Raw genomic sequence first — 16,693 nt, 5'->3', positions numbered from 1 at the left:
TAAAAAAGTACTTTGATGACACATCCTATAGAAATGCAAAGTATTAACAGTGGGCAGCATGGGATTATTCAGCAAATACAAAATATATCAGTATAATACAAAGGCACTTCATTTACTTTCTATAATCATAGATGTACATTTACATAATTTTATATAATTCTCATAGAATTTTTGACAATTTAACAAAAAACACCTCTAATGAAAATTAAAAAATAACTAATGAAAGAGGAAAGAGATGAGGTTTCTGTGGGAACCATAGCTCAGAATTTCCTGGGTTCCATGCAGTTACCATCAACAATACCACTGCATTAGCAAAATAATAATAATAATAATAATTAATAATTCCACATAATAGAAATGGAAATTCTGTTTTTCTTGTGAAGGCATTTTGAAAGTAAGTATCATTTTATGCCATAACAGTTTAATGTCTAGACTAAACAATACTCTATACATCTATATTAGAGTGGGTCTGCTCTGAAAAGTGACTCTGTAAAAACACCACTTTAGGTTTCTGTACCAGTATCTGAATGTCTTCCAGAGCAAGTGGTGCTCAATTTTTTTTTTTTTTTTTCTGATTGCCAGCCCTGCAAAAACTCAACTGGTCTTGTGAGTCAAGCTATCGTCTTGCATTGTCATCAGTAATAAAGATTCTGCAGGCCAGATTATATCTGTCACACATGTTCCATACCACTTTATTTCCATCTTCTGTTTTGGGATAGGCTGGAGGTTCTCATCTTTTATTACTGGTCAGGAGTGGGTGCAATGCGTCTTCAGTACCGAACTAGAATTTTTTTGATATTTCCTGTTTTCTTTCCCCACAAGCTCACTACTGAATTTTAATGTTACCCTCTTTGAAATATACATATTCAACCTCAATCACCATTTAACTTTGCACTCTTATCTGGCAGAAAAGCAAGTGGCTCTCTGTGAAATGGATGCTTTGATAACTCCAGAATGTGCCATCAGGAGTTGGCTGAAGAAGCAAGTTTGTGCATTCTTAGATCCTCTAATTAGTGCTGCATATTCGTCACCCAAATATCAGTGATAACTGTCTGTTTTAGTGTTTTCTATAGTGTTTATCACCATAGCATCTAAGAAAGACATCCCAATTACTTACTGTGGAGATGGTTACAATATTGTGGAGGATTGTAACTTCAACCAAAAAGTAAACTGCAGGAGGAAACAAACTCTTAAGCCACAAAGATCCTGTTTTCATCTGCATTTCACTAGCAGTAAAAATATGGGAAGAAAGAGAGTGCGTATTTCAGCAAAATTGTTTCTAAGGCATGAAGTGACTAAATTTTTAATTATTTGACAGATTTGTGGCACAGAAATCTGACACTAATAAAGGAAGTTGCTGATTGTTTTAAGCTGCTAATGGGTAATGACATGCCTGTAAACAAGACTAATTTCAAGTTGTACAGAATAGTTTCGACTGGACAATGTGTATCATTCAATATATTGTAAATGAAAGAAAATCTTTTATATGATGAATTGAGGTAACAGAACACTGATGTATCTGTGGTAATTTCAAAAATGCCATATTCCAGACTGCAGCAGTTGTCTACATCCTTGCATCATTTGGCATATTTGAGTTATGAAATTCACAAGAGTCTGCTTAGCAGTTATGGAGATATATGTTGTATCCCATATATTTATCATCTTGTGTTGTTTTGAAATTTAAACTTTTTACCTTGAGGTAATTCAATCCAATGCTGGAAAGCAAATGGGATTCTCCTCTTTTTCTCTCCCGCTGTGTAAGCAGTGTCAAGCTAAGGGTGGGAGGTTTGTTTTTAACTTTTTACACGCTGCATAGTAGAATATTTTTGTAGAATATTTGATGCGCGTTGCTGCTTATCTCTTATTTAAGACTGAGCTATTTAAACACTTAGAAGTGCAACTAGACATACGTTTCATTGACTTAGCAGATATGCTGATGAGTTTAACTGCTCTCAGATCAGGAATGTTTTGTGGGATCAAAATGGATTTTTATTTATATACACACATGAATCGCAATATTTTGTTTAGTCAAATATTGTCATTTGTGTGTATATATAAATAAAAATGCTTTTGATCTCTCAAAATATGCCTTAGCTGAGAGCAGTTAAACTCATCAGCATATCCGCTAAACCAAGGAAAAATTTGGCTAGTTTCACTTCAGTGTTTTAACAGCTCAGACTTCAATAAGAGATAAGCAGCAATGACCATCAAATATTCTACAAAATCACTATGCAGTGTGTAAAAGGTTACACACACACACACACACACACACACACACACACACACACACACACACACACACCAGATAAAAACCCCACCCTTAACTCAACACTGCTTATTTTGGGAGTCAGTGTAGATGGGATGCTTCACACACACACACACACACACACACACACACACACACACACACACACACACACACACACACACACACACACACACACACACACACACACACACCAGATAAAAACCCCACCCTTAACTCAACACTGCTTATTTTGGGAGTCAATGTAGATGGGATGCTTCACACACACACACACACACACACACACACACACACACACACACACACACACACACACACACACACACACCAGATAAAAACCCCACCCTTAACTCAACACTGCTTATTTTGGGAGTCAATGTAGATGGGATGCTTCACACACACACACACACACACACACACACACACACACACCAGATAAAAACCCCACCCTTAACTCAACACTGCTTATTTTGGGAGTCAATGTAGATGGCACGCTTCCCACACACACACACACACACCCCACCCTTAACTCAACACTGCTTATTTTGGGAGTCAATGTAGATGGCACACTTCCCACACACACACACCCCACCATTAACTCAACACTGCTTATTTTGGGAGTCAATGTAGATGGCACGCTTCACACACACACACACACACACCAGATAAAAACCCCACCCTTAACTCAACACTGCTTATTTTGGGAGTCAATGTAGATGGCACGCTTCCCAGAGCAGAGCTCAAAATACACAACATACTTACCCCGTTGGTGATGCACAGAGTCTGAACTTTTAGATGACATCCACTGTTCCTACTTCCATATCTTGGCTCATAGAGCTTAATCTTCTATGACTGTTGTACACAACGAGGATTTTCATATAGGATCTTTGTATCTAGATTTTCAAACTAATACTTACCAGAAAAAAAAAAGAGGCTGCAGTGTATGCTAAGTTGAGTCATTCAGCCCAATAATATACATATCCCTAGACAGAATCTCAGTTCTTTCATTTTGCTCAAGGTGTCACCTTGACATGGGAAGAAAAATAACTGGCTTTTATTGAAACTTGAGAACCGGATCACAAGAGTGAATAGCTGGGACAATTTCTAGTAAGTGTTCTGTAAACTGGGACACTAACACATTATAATAGTGATGCTGCAGTAATTAGCAATTTTGCTACTACACTCCATGTGTATTTTTGTAATTCAAGAATGCATATGGGCTAAAATGTTCACAGTTGGTTGCCTTAAAGTTTAGCCACCTAGATTCTTTTCTAGGCACCTAATTTTAGTTGCTTGATTTTCATAGGTGTTGGATGCCTGTAGTTCTCATTGAAGTAAATGTGAAGTGCTCAGGACCTTTGAAAACTGGGCAACTTTTTAAAAAAATACTTAAATATAGCTTGCGGTGCCAGTTTTAGGCAACCAGGCTTGAAATCTTGGCCATTTTGATTTTTGTGTGTTAATAATGATGGTCTTTCTTCCTTAGCAATGCCCTCAGAAGAACAATTTCCTTTGAGATTTCCATGTTAGTAAAATCACAATTTACTCAAGGTTTAAGAATCCTGCACCTTTATTTTAAATAAACTGTGGTGTTTCTTTGTGATTTGCTGTTTGTTTTTGTTTATTTTAGGTCAAGAAGTGGTGTTTAAGTGCCTTGGAGAAGGAATTCTTGAAAAGGCCTTTCAGGGATATAATGCTTGTATTTTTGCCTATGGACAGACAGGTGAGAGAGTCTCTTCTGTTGAACTGAGAAAAAGGTAGAGATGGCTTCTTTGCAAGTGTGTGTGGGGGAATCAAACAAAAATCTTCGAACTAAAAAGAGAATCTAAAAATTCTGTGGAAAACAGTAAAAATAAAAAACGCTTCAAAGACCATTGTTTTACTACAGTGTTATAATCTTCTGTTTCATTTTTACCTAAGTACTTGATTGACAGCTCTGGAAACTGAAGTCATCCTCTATTTAAACACAGAGTGGGTTCAGCAAGGCCAGTGGCAGTGCAGTATTCCTTACACAGTTGTAAATAGATGTTTAGTTTCTACCCGCAGGAGCCACCGTCTAGGATTTAATTGGAAATTCATATCCTGTGCCCATCCATTCTTTTGTGTGTGTTAGGTGAGACTGACAACAAGGGTTGCCAATAAATGGCGGTTGTGGTAGAGGTGTTGTGAAAGATTCCTGTATTGATTTACCTATTTCTTTTCTTTTGTACTCAGATGAACATGCTGACTGCTTTGTGTCCTCCAAGTCACTTTGTTCTCTTAGATGCTTCTTGAAGAACAAAAGGGAGAGGAAAACATACATTGTGTGAATAATTTAGTGACTATTTGAGAAATTGAAGGATGCTTTAAAACATTCAATTTCTCTTCTCGTTTGCTTTTCTCTAGGTTCAGGAAAATCCTTCTCAATGATGGGCAATGCAGAGCAGCTCGGCCTGATCCCACGGCTCTGCGGTGCTTTATTTCAGAGAATCTCTGTAGAAGAAAATGACTCTCAGACCTTTAAAGTTGAAGTGTCCTATATGGAAATCTATAATGAGAAGGTCAGAGATCTGTTAGACCCTAAAGGGTAAGTAGTTTTTATATTAGTTGAAACTGCAACATAGAACTACCCACTTTGGAAGGGTTTGAGAAGCTTTTGTAAACTTGTATATGTATAAAACTTGATCAGGAAGTATCACATGACCAAAATGTTAAAGTGAACAGTTGTTAAATAATACCAAGTTTGTAAAGCGTGGACATGATGATGTTGATTTAGGCTTGGTCTATACTGGAAAAGTAGGTCAGCATAACTAATCCAATCAGGAGTGTGGATTTTTTACCCCTCCTGAGCAATGTAGTTATGTCAGCCTAACTCCCTGTGTAGACGGCGCTAGGTTGGTGGAAGAATTATTCTGCTGACCTAGCTACTGCCTCTTGGGGAGGTGGATTACCTATGCCAATGGGAGAACCCTCCTTTTGGCATTGCCAGTATCTACACTGAAACGCTGCAGCTGTGCCGCTGTAGTTTGTGTAGACATATCCTTCCTTACTTGTATCTGTTTGAATAGATGCTTAAAATAGCACCTTTTAACTAGTCACTTCATTAACAGTAGAAATGCAGTCACTTTTGAATCAGCTTAGTACAGCCATTGAACACTACACACTATGTCAATATACATCCATTTAAGACAGGAAAAGAATGCTTTCCTTTTACATGGGGCAGAAGGATGAATGTATTTGTATATTTATTGCCATAGTTGCAGAAGTGTAACCTTGAATATCAGCAGCATTCTCAGATTTTGTATATTTTGTAAGACAATGTTTTTATAGAGAAGTATTTTCTTTTTAGGAAATGTAGATTAATTTTAAAGGGCCAAGAACACTAAGCAGAGTAAATATATGATTGTAAGGGGTGGGGAAATACATAAAACTAAAAAGGCATATCAAATTCATCAATACATGGGGGCAACTTGATTCTTCCTTATTTGTGGCTGTGTGATATATGGCAACTCCTGATATACTAGCTTACATATGTCATTATTTTATAGAAATATGTGACTTACAATTTCTCTTAACAGCTTGCAGTGCTTGTGGAAGCCTTACAAAGGAAAAGACGGCCCAATCCTGCATCCTTCATTACACACCCCGTACTCCTAGTTATTTCACTAGGAGTTCTAATTGTGATAGGAATGTCGGATTAGGCCTGAAACTCGTTAGATCACTTTTGTCTCCCTTCCCCACTGTACTCCCTCAAAACAAAATGAAAAAAAATCTATCCACTAAAATTGGACATAAACTAATATAAGCGCTTACTTTGTGTTACATATTACATGTGGCTATCCAGCCATTCACTATAACTAGACATCAGTGATGATCCTTGCATCTTTCTCTCCTAGTTCCTTGTATTTAAAAGAATGAATATTTGAGAAAACTAAAAAACAAACTAAAGACATTTTATTCAGAGCATTATCCTTTATTGTGTAGAATTAGATATGGACAACAAACGAAAAATCCAGTCATACTCTCCAATGTCAAATGTGACGCTTTCTCTGGCAAGCAGAGGAGACCTAAACCATCAGTTTCTGCATTTAAAAAAAACTGTCTCTTATGGTTCCAAAAATAACCTTGTAAATGTAAACCAATGCTGTGCTGACTTCTGAGAATGCAGACACTTAAGTGTCTTATAATATGCTCATAGTGCATCAGAATGAAAGTACAGTAGAATCGCAAAGATATGAACACCAGAGTTAGGGACTTACTGGTCAACTGGATACCATGTGGAACTGGAAGTAATCAATCAGGCAGCAACAGAGACCCCACCCCGCCACCCCACCCCACAAAAATCCAGCAAATACTGTACTGCTGTGGGGCTTTAGCCCTGGGGATCAGGGCTTCAGCCACAGTATGGGGAGAGTCAAAGCTCAGGGCTTTGGCCCATGAGGGACGCTGAAGGTTGGGGCTTGAGCCCAGCGGAGGGTGCCGAGACTTGGGTCTTTAGCTACGAGAGGAGTGCCTGTTTTAGCCTCAGCGCTCTCCCTGTAGGTAAAGCCTCGAGCCCTGCCCCCGCCCCCCCCCCACCAGCTGAAACTGGGAGTGGAACTGTGGGGAGCCACGGTACCCCCCACGGATCAGAAGCCAGGAACAGAGCTGCAAGGCTGAAGCCCTGAGCCATGGTGCCATCTGCGAGGCTGAAACTGGGAGCGGAGCCGCGAGGCTGAAGCCCTGAGCCCCAGTGCCCTCTCTGGTCTAAAGCCCCGAGTCCTAGTGCTTCTGCAGGGCAGAAGCCCTGAGCCCCCTACCCTCCCGGCTGCAACCCCAATCCCCACCATGGCTGATGTCCATAATGTCTACTTCAGAGTTACAGAACATTTCATTTACAAACAGCCTCCATACCCAAGGCGTCCATAACTCTGAGGTTCTACTGTAACTGACTCTGGTCAGTTTCTTCTATTGAAAACCCTGTATAGCAATGAAATGAGAAATCATGTCATTTTCACTCTGTTTGGAAAAGCTATGAGGCAAGGTGTACAGGTATTCACAGGGGAAGAGGACTGGAACACCAGAAGCAGGGGGAGAAGTAGTCAGGGAATTCTGGAGTTGGAAAATACCTTCTCCTGGTAGTCACAATGAGACAATGAGACTGATATACAGGAGGGAGTCTTAGGCTACGTCTAGACTACAGGATAAATTCGAATTAGCTTAAACCAATTTTATAAAACAAATATTATAAAGTCGATTGTGCGCGTCCACACCAGGCACATTAATTCGGTGGTGTGCGTCCACAGTCCGAGGCTAGCTTCGATTTCTGGAGCAGTGCACTGTGCGTAGCTACTGTAAAATAATGAGGCCAATAACGTCGATTTGCGTCCACACTAACCCTAAGCCGATATAGTAATATCGATTTTAGCGTTACTCCTCTCGTTTTGTAGGAGTACAGAAATCGATTTAAAGAGCCCTTTAAATCGATATAAAGAGCAGTGTAGTGTGGACGGGTGCAGCGTTAAATCGATTTAACGCTGTTAAAATCAGTTTAACAGCGTAGTGTGGACCAGGCCTTAGAAGAGGGTTTGTAAAGCCTAAGGCTTGATCTAGAATAGAAAATTAGGTCAGGTTAACTACATCAATCAGGGGTGTGAAAAATCCACACCCCTGATCATTGTCGTTAAACTGGCCTAAGTCCCTGTGTAGATGGCACTAGGTCAATGGAAGAATTCTTCTGTCGACCTAGCTACTGCCTCTTGGGGAGGTAGATTACCTATACCGGTAGTAGAAGCTCTCCTATAGGTGTAGGTGTGTCTACACTGAAGCACTATAACGGTGCAGCTGTGCCTCTGTAGCCTTTTAAGTGTAGACAAACTCTAAATATGTAAAAAGCAACGAAGCGTCCTGTGGCACCTTATAGACTGACAGGGTATGTCTACACTACGGGATTATTCCAATTTTACAGAAACTGGTTTTTTAAAACAGATTATATAAAGTCGAGTGCATGCGGCCACACTAAGCACATTAATTCGGCAGTCTGCGTCCATGTACCGAGGCTAGCGTCGATTTCCAGAGCATTGCACTGTGGATAGCTATCCCATAGTTCCTGCAGTCTCCCCAGCCCATTGGAATTCTGGGTTGAGATCACAATGCATGATGGAGCAAAAACAGTGCCGTGGGTGATTCTGGGTAAATGTCGTCACTCAATCCTTCCTCCGTGAAAGCAACGACAGGCAATCATTTCGCACCCTTTTTCTCTGGATTGCCCTGGCAGATGCCATAGCATGGTAACCATGGAGTCCGTTTAGCCTTTTTTCACTGTCACGGTATGTGTACTGGATGCTACTGACAGACGCAGTACTGCAGTGCTACACAGCAGCATTCATTTGCCTTTGCAAGGTAGCAGAGACGGTTACCAACCCTATTCCACCGTCTGCTGCTTTGGATATTGGCAATGATGATTACCAGTCATATTGTACCGTCTGCTGCTGTCGTGGGTGCTCCTGACTGGCCTTGCTGAGGTCGACCGGGGGCGCATGGACAAAAATGGGAATGACTTCCCAGGTCATTCCCTTGTTTATGTTTTGTCTAAAAATAGTCAGTCCTGCCTAGAATATGGGGCAAGTCTACTAGAGAACCAGAGAGCACAGCCGCTCCGGGTCAGAGCCCCAGATATCCCACAGAAATGATGAGCTGCATGCCATTCTAGGGTGTGCCCCTTCAACAACCCCACCCATTGCTTCCCTCCTCCCACACCCTCCTGGGCTACCGTGGCAGTTATCCCCCCATTTGTGTGAAGAGGTAATAAAGAATGCCGGAATAAGAAACACTGATTTTTAGTGAGATAAAGTGAGGGGAAGGCAGCCTCCAGCTGCTATGATAGTCCAGAATCTCCATTAGACATGGAAGGGAGGGCGGGGAGGAGCTCAGCCTCCAGCTGCTATGATGAGGACGGTTACCAGCCCTATAGCACCATCTTCCAGGACTGAACCTCCAGGACACGAAGCTTAAAGAAGGAAGTGACCAGGAATCATTCCCATTTTTGCCCAGGCACCCCCATCCCACCTCACCGAGGCCAGCCAGGAGCACTCACGGGATGATGACGAGGACGGCTATCAGTCATATTGTACCGTACCATCTGCCACCGGGGAGGGGAGGGGAGAGGATGCTGCTGTTTAGTGCTGCAGCACCCCGTCTACCAGCAGCATCCAGTAGACATACGGTAACATTGAAAAGAGGCAAGAAATGTTTTTTTTTCCCTTTTCTTTGAGGGAGGGAGAAGGGGTAAATTGGTGACATATTCCCTGAACCACAGGTGACAATATTTTTGACCCTTCAGGCACTGGGAGCTCAGCCAAGAATGCAAATGCTTTTTGGAGACTGCAGGAACTGTGGGATAGCTGGAGTCCTCAGTACCCCCTCCCTCCCTCCATGAGCGTCCATTTGATTCTTTGGCTTTCCGTTACGCTTGTCACACAGCACTGTGTTGAGTCCCTGCTGTGGCCTCTGTCTATCATAGCCTGGAGATTTTTTCAAATGCTTTGACATTTCGTCTTCTGGAACGGAGCTCTTATAGAACAGATTTGTCTCCCCGTAGAGCAATCGGATCCAGTATCTCCAATACGGTCCATGTTGGAGCTCTTTTTGGGTTTGGGACTGCATGGCCACCCGTGCTGATCAGTGCTCCACGCAGGGCAAATAGGAAATGAAATTCAAAAGTTTGCGGGGCTTTTCCTGTCTACCTGGCCAATGCATCCGAGTTCAGATCGCTTTCCAGAGCGGTCACAATGGTGCGTTATGGGATACCACCCGGAGGCCAATACCGTTGAATTGTGGTCACACTACCCCTAATCCGACATGACAATACCAATTTCAGCGCTACTCCCCTTGTCGAGGAGGAGTAGAGAAATCGGTTTTAAGAGCCTTTTATATCGATATAAAGGGCTTCGTTGTGTGGACGGGTGCAGGGTTAAATCGTTTTAATGCTGCTAAATTTGGTATAAATGCGTAGTGTGGACCAGGCCACAGATGTATTAGAGCATAAGCTTTCGTGGGTGAATACCCACTTTGTCAGATGCATGAGAATATGTAAATATGTAGTGGTTGACTTAATTGTATTTATTAGGTGATAAATCCTAGAACCATCTCCCATCCCAGCAGCCACGGATAGGGGCTGAGCATCTCAATAAGCCATTGTCCCATGGACTTCACTGAGAGCCACTTGCCATCCCTTATAATTTATATTTGCCCTGGCAGATGGGTTTAGTTCTCTGGATAGATTTCTGGTTTTGTTTTTTTGTTTTTTTTTTTAAACCTGACTGTGAATATGTGCCAAATATATACAGCATTGTATATGTCAACTAACAGATACAATTTAAAGATTAGGTTGTTACATTTGGATAAAGTGTGAAAAAAATATAATTTTGAGTTTCTTCCTTGATTTGTTCTATCACATCTCGGATTTTTGTTTTTCCATTTTTGTCTAGAGAAAAAAGTAATATGAAACATTTCAGGGTCTGTTCTAACCCCCTATTCCCACCCCACCCCTCCAACAAGTGTGTGCATTTATAAAAAAATCACATTATAATGATTAAAACCTAGTAGGTAGATTAACAATAGAAATAAGAGCAAAACAAATAGTTTATCTGGAAGTTGGGTTTGCTATTACTTTAATCATTTAAAAAAAAACCAGCCACCACCAGAATTTTAAAAATGGATCTCTAAGTTCTATAGCTGATGTATTGGCACTTCAGACAATTACTTTCATGGATTTCTGTTTTAACCAATAAAGTTCATAATAATAGATTGCTATGGGAAGTTTTTGAATAACACCCTGCTTTGTTCTTAAGGAGCCGGCAGTCCCTTAAGGTTCGAGAGCACAAAGTATTGGGGCCATATGTAGATGGCTTGTCTCAGCTGGCTGTTACTAACTTTGAGGTAAATATAAACTGATGACAAATAACTATATAACATTTCTGTAAACAGGGTGATAAGGAATTTTGTGCTATGTAAACCAGTATCTACTCAGATGTTTTGGTTCTTCTTCGAGTGATTGTTCATGTCCATTCAAAGTAGGTGTGCGTGAGCCACGTGCACGCCAGCCGGAAGATTTTCCCTTAGTAGTGTCCGTAGGGTCGGCCCTGGCGCCCCCTGGAGTGGCGCCACCACGGCGCCCTATAAAGGGGCCCGCCAACCCTCCACCCCCTCAGTTCCTTCTTACCGCTGGTGACGGCTAGCTGGAACTTCTCTTGCGTAGCAAGTTGGCAGTGTCCTATCCTTACTATTTAGTCCATGTATTCAGTCATATTATAGTTAGATAGATCTTTGTATATAGTTTTTTGTAGTTGGGGGGTCCCCCCTCCAGAGTCTTCGTCGCTTGCTGGGGCATGCCTGGGTCCCCTGGGTTCAAACTCTGCAAGGACTGCGGGAAATTCATGCCCAAGAGTGACCCGCACTCTGCGTGTTTGAGGTGCCTTGGAAAAAGTCACCAAAAGGACCGGTGCTCTATCTGTAGAGGCTTCCGCCTGCGAACTCTTAAGGACAGGGCTCAAAGACTTTGAGTCCTCCTGATGGAGGCTGCCCTGTGGCCACCCTCAGACCCAGAACCAGCTGAGGCGGGGCCCAGCACGTTGTCCTCGGTGCGGAGTGCCCTGGCACCGACATCAGGACTTAGGGCCCAGCCCAAGTCGTCGAAAACCCGGCACCGGACGGAGTCGAGTCATAGGAAGTCAGCCTCAGTGCAGCACCGCTTGCCTTCACCGGTGCCCGCCAAGAGAAAGAAGCCGATGAGGGATCGGTCACCCCACCAGGATCTGAGGCCGACACCGTCCACGGGTGTAAGCGGACAGGCTGGGCTACAGCCCTCCGCGGTTCTGTCGACTCCCGCACCACAGAGAGGGCGGTCAAGTCCGGACCAGCCTAACTCCCTGGACCTCAGCAGAGACATACGCCCCCGTCAACACTGAAGGCATTCGAGGCGGCCTCAGACCTAATGGGCCTCCCAGCACCGTCCTCCCCGCATCATAGGGAGTTGCCTACTGTGGTCCGTCCACCAGTACAGTCTAGAGGCAAGCTGGCCATGCTGTCGCCTCCCTCCCCGCACCGCGCTGTGAAGGCGGCACTGGACCGGAGGAGAGGCTCCCCGCTGCCTCCGCACTGGTCTCCTTTGGCACCGGGCGCTGCTCCCCCCCAGGTCCTCATGCTCAGAGGCAGACTCCTATCGCTCCAGCCGGTCACAGAGCAGGAGATCAGTTTCGAGAGTGAGCCTCCAACGTTACCCGCAGTGGCAGCAACAATGGCAGCCGCCCTCACAGTGGCCGTTTTGGACTCCCTGGGCCTACCATCAGTCGGTAGGCCAGGCGTTTGGCCCTCGGTCACAGTCGGCTTTGGTGTCCTCAATGTTGCTGGCCCCGGCGCAGCTGCCTCCGCCACTGGCACTGTCGCCGGGCGTGCCATTGTCAAGTTCAGCATCCCCTAACCGGGCAGCGACACCAGCAGTGGCTCCAGTTCGGGTTCCACCAGCACTGCATGATACACCAAGTCGCTCACTGGCGACCCCCTGACTCCCTGGTGGTAGACGTGGCTAACTAGCGGGAGCGTCAAGGGTTTCAGGGGTCGACACCGAAGAGCAGGGATGCAAAAAGCCTTGAGCTTTTTGGTAGAAAGGTGTACTCCATGCGGGGTCTCCAATTCCGCATTGCCAATCAACAGGCAATAGTAAGCCGATATGGCCACAGCACCTGTTCGGCCATGTCGAAGTTTGCGGAGCTCCTTCCCCAGGACTCGAGATCAGAGTTTTTGGCCCTAGTGGAGGAGGGCAAACTGGTCTCTTGAGCCTCCCTCCTGGCCGCCTTAGATGCGATGGACTCAGCCTCGCACACCCTGGCCATGGGCCTGGTCATGCGGCAGGGAGCCTGGCTCCAGGTCTCGGGCCTGCCCTAAGAGGTCCAGCAGACGATTCAAGACTTCCCCTTCGAAGGGCAGATGCTGTTTTCGGAGAGAACAGACAAACGTCTCCATAGCTTAAAGGACTCGAGGGCCACACTTTGCTCGCTGGGCTTGCATACCCCTGCTACCCAGCGCAGACAGTTTAGGCCGCAGGCGACCCCTTGCCCATACCAGCCACAGACTCGCCAGGAGCTGGGGGCAGGCAGGGCAGAAATGGCAGGAGGCGTCGCCAGCGCCACCCCTCCAGCCAGGCGTCTAGCCAATCCAGACCATCATCTGGGCCTTGACCCCCTATTTGATGGTACGGTCAAGGATAACCTACCGATAGACACTCTGGATCCTTCCACCTCTACCTTTGGGTCACGTCTGTCCCACTTCTACCGTGCCTGGTCCTGAATTACGTCGGACAAATGGGTGCTCTGCACGGTAGAGAGGGGATATTCTATCCAGTTCTCCTCCCTTCCGCCCCACCAACCCCCCTCCCTGTCCCTCTTCAGGGACCCTTCTCATGAGCAACTTCTAATTCAAGAAGTGAAGTCCTTCACGGAGACAGGGGCAGTGGAGGAAGTCCCATGGGAGCTCAGGGACAAAGGCTTCTATTCCTGGTATTTCCTAATACCGAAGACAAAAGGGGGCCTGAGACCCATCCTAGACTTGTGGCGGCTGAACAAGTTTGTGCGAAAACTCAAGTTCCGCATGATCTCCCTGTCCTTGATCATCCCCTCCCTGGATCCAGGAGATTGGTATGCCGCCCTCGACTTAAAGGACGCCTATGTCCACATTGCCATAATTTCACGGCACCGTCGGTACCTTAGATTCATCATGGCCAACGTCCATCTGCAGTTCACGGTGCTCCCATTCGGCCTGTCAGCTGCTCCCAGGGGCTTCACGAAGTGCATGGCGGTAGTGGCGGCCTTCCTGTGCAGGCGGGGCATCCAGGTATTCCCCTACCTGGATGACTGGCTCATAAAGGGCTGCTCCAAGGAGCAGATAGACACTCAGGTGTTGTTCATCAGGTGGACCTTTCTCGATCTTGGCCTCCTCCTGAATGAAGTCAAATCCACCCTGTCTCCTACACAACGAATAGAGTTCATAGGAGCGGTTCTGGATTGCACCCACGCCAAAGCATACCTGCCGGAGTCCAGGTTCCGTGCAATTTCCGAGCTCGTCCTCGGACTGCACCGCACCCCGGTTACCATGGCGCGAGTTTGCCTCTGGCTGTTGGGCCACATGGCGGCGTGCACTTATGTGGTGGTCCATGCTAGACTTCGGCTTTGCCCGCTGCAGTCCTGGTTGGCGACAGTTTATCGCCTGGTCAGGGACCCCCTGGACTCAGTGGTGTCCATTCCCCGCTTGGTGCTGAGCTCGCTACAGTGGTGGCTCAACCTGCAGGAAGTCTGCATGGGTGTCTCCTTTGCTGCCCCGCAACCTTCCCTCTCCCTGGTGATGGACGCCTCGGATCGAGGTTGGGGAGCGCACCTGGGACACCTCAAGACGCAGGGCTTGTGGTCGCCGGAAGACTTCGAGTTGCATATCAATGTCAGGGAGCTAAGAGCAGTCCGCCTGGCATGTTTGACCTTCCGGTCTCACCTGGCCAGCAGGTGCTTTTCAGTCCTTTCGGACAACACGGCTGCAGTTTTTTATATCAACAAATGGGGGTGCACGCTCCTCTCCCCTCTGCAGGGAAGCCCTTGCGCTGTGGGATTTCTGTGTTCACAATGCAACTCATCTGGCGGCGTTCTACCTTCCGGGGGAGCAGAACGGTTTGGCGGACACCCTGAGCCGCTCGTTCCAGGGTCACGAGTGGTCCCTCCGATGGGATGTGGTACTCTCAATTTTCCAGCTCTGGGGCTTACCCCGGTTAGACCTGTTTGCTTCAAGGGAAAACAGGAAGTGCTGACGGTTTTGCTCCCTCCTGGGCCGCAGTCGGAGGTCTCTGTCAGACGCCTTCCTACAGACATGGGAGGACAGTCTTCTCTATGCCTTCCCTCCGATCCCCCTGATACACAGGGTGCTTTTAAGGATTCACAGTGATCACGCCAGGGTAATCCTGATAGCTCTGGCGTAGCCGCGCCAACATTGGTACACGTCACTCTTGCACATGTCAGTTCAGGCGCCCCTGACACTGCCCATACTCTCGGACCTGATCACGCAGGACCGGGGCTCCCTCCACCATCCGAACCATGAGTCCCTTCACCTCAGAGCCTGGATGCTCCCTGGCTGAACCCGGTGGAGTTGTGGTGCTCCCAGCCGGTCAGGTAGGTGCTGCTAGGTAGCAGGAAACCATCCACCAGGGCCACCTACCTGGCTAAATGGAAGCGCTTCTCCATATGGCCGGGTCAGCGGGATCACAACTCACAGCAGGTACCAATTCCCGCTGTCCTTGACTATTTGCTTCACATAAGACAAGTGGGCCTCTCCCTTTCCTCCATTTGCGTTCACTTGGCGGCCATATCCGCTTTTCATCTGGGAGAGGGGGGTACCTTGGTGTTTGCGAACCCGTTAGTTGGACGTTTCCTCAAGGCTCTTCCCACATATACGTCAGCCGACGCCTGCTTGGGACCTGAATCTGGTCCTCTCCGTCCTCTCGAGGCCTCCTTTTGAGCCTCTGGCTTCGTGCTCCCTGCTGTACCTATCATATAAGACCACCTTCCTGGTGGCTATCACCTCGGCCCAACGGGTGTCGGAGCTTCGGGCATTAACGTCAGAGCCCCCGTACACAGTTGTCTACAAGGAGAAGGTCCAACTTAGACCTCATCCGGCTTTCCTACCCAAGGTCGTTTCGCAGTTCCACATGGGCCAAGATATCTTTCTCCCAGTGTTTTATCGAAACCACACGCCTCCAGCGAAGAGCAGAGGCTACACTCCCCGGATGTCCGCAGGGCCTTGGCTTTTTACATAGAGCGTACCAAGCTGTTCAGACGCTCGACCCAGCTCTTCGTTGCAGTGGCAGAAAGGATGAAGGGGCTCCTGGTCTCCTCTCAGTGAATCTCTTCTTGGATCGCGACCTGCATCTGGGAATGCTACTGCATAGCTAAGACCCCTGTCCCTCCGGTCACGGCCCACTCCACTAGGGCACAGGCCTCCTCTGCAGCTTTCCTTGCTTAGGTTCCGACTCAGGAGATTCGTAGAGCGGCCACGTGATCCTCCATCCACACGTTCTCGTTTCATTATGCCATCATGCACCAGGCGAGGGATGACGCAGCCTTCGGGCGTGCAGTTCTCCAGACAGCAGTGATCTCCGACCCCACCTCCTAAAGTTAGGCTTGCGAGTCACCTGCTTTGAATGGACATGAACACCCACTCGAAGAAAAAACAGTTACCCACCTTTTAGTAACTGTTGTTCTTCGAGATGTGTTGTTCATGTCCATTCCAACACCCACCCTTCTGCCCCTCTGTTGGAGTGCTGGCAAGAAGGAACTGAGAGGGTGGAGGGTCGGTGGGCCCCTTTATAGGGTGCCGTGGTGGCGCCGCTCCAGGGGGCGCCCGGGCCGACCCTAAGGACGCTAAGGGAAAATC

At 46.5% G+C, this 16,693-nt stretch overlaps 1 protein-coding gene across 8 annotated transcripts in view; it reads left to right on the top strand.

Moving 5' to 3' along the window:
* KIF13A (kinesin family member 13A) overlaps positions 1 to 16,693 on the top strand; it is a 129,383-nt gene that overhangs the window by 33,052 nt on the left and 79,638 nt on the right. For 7 of the 8 annotated variants that reach the window (XM_050941567.1, XM_050941570.1, XM_050941563.1 and 4 more), the window contains exons 3-5: positions 3,897 to 3,989; positions 4,652 to 4,832; positions 11,077 to 11,164. In XM_050941567.1, the coding sequence (XP_050797524.1) occupies positions 3,897 to 3,989; positions 4,652 to 4,832; positions 11,077 to 11,164 (362 nt within the window). The remainder of the gene's footprint in view (positions 1 to 3,896; positions 3,990 to 4,651; positions 4,833 to 11,076; positions 11,165 to 16,693) is intronic. The other variant, XM_050941564.1, reaches the window with a different exon arrangement.

Source organism: Gopherus flavomarginatus, chromosome 2 (assembly GCF_025201925.1).
Source record: "Gopherus flavomarginatus isolate rGopFla2 chromosome 2, rGopFla2.mat.asm, whole genome shotgun sequence".
NCBI lineage: Eukaryota > Metazoa > Chordata > Testudines > Testudinidae > Gopherus > Gopherus flavomarginatus.
This window is presented reverse-complemented; position numbering and strand designations above follow the sequence as displayed.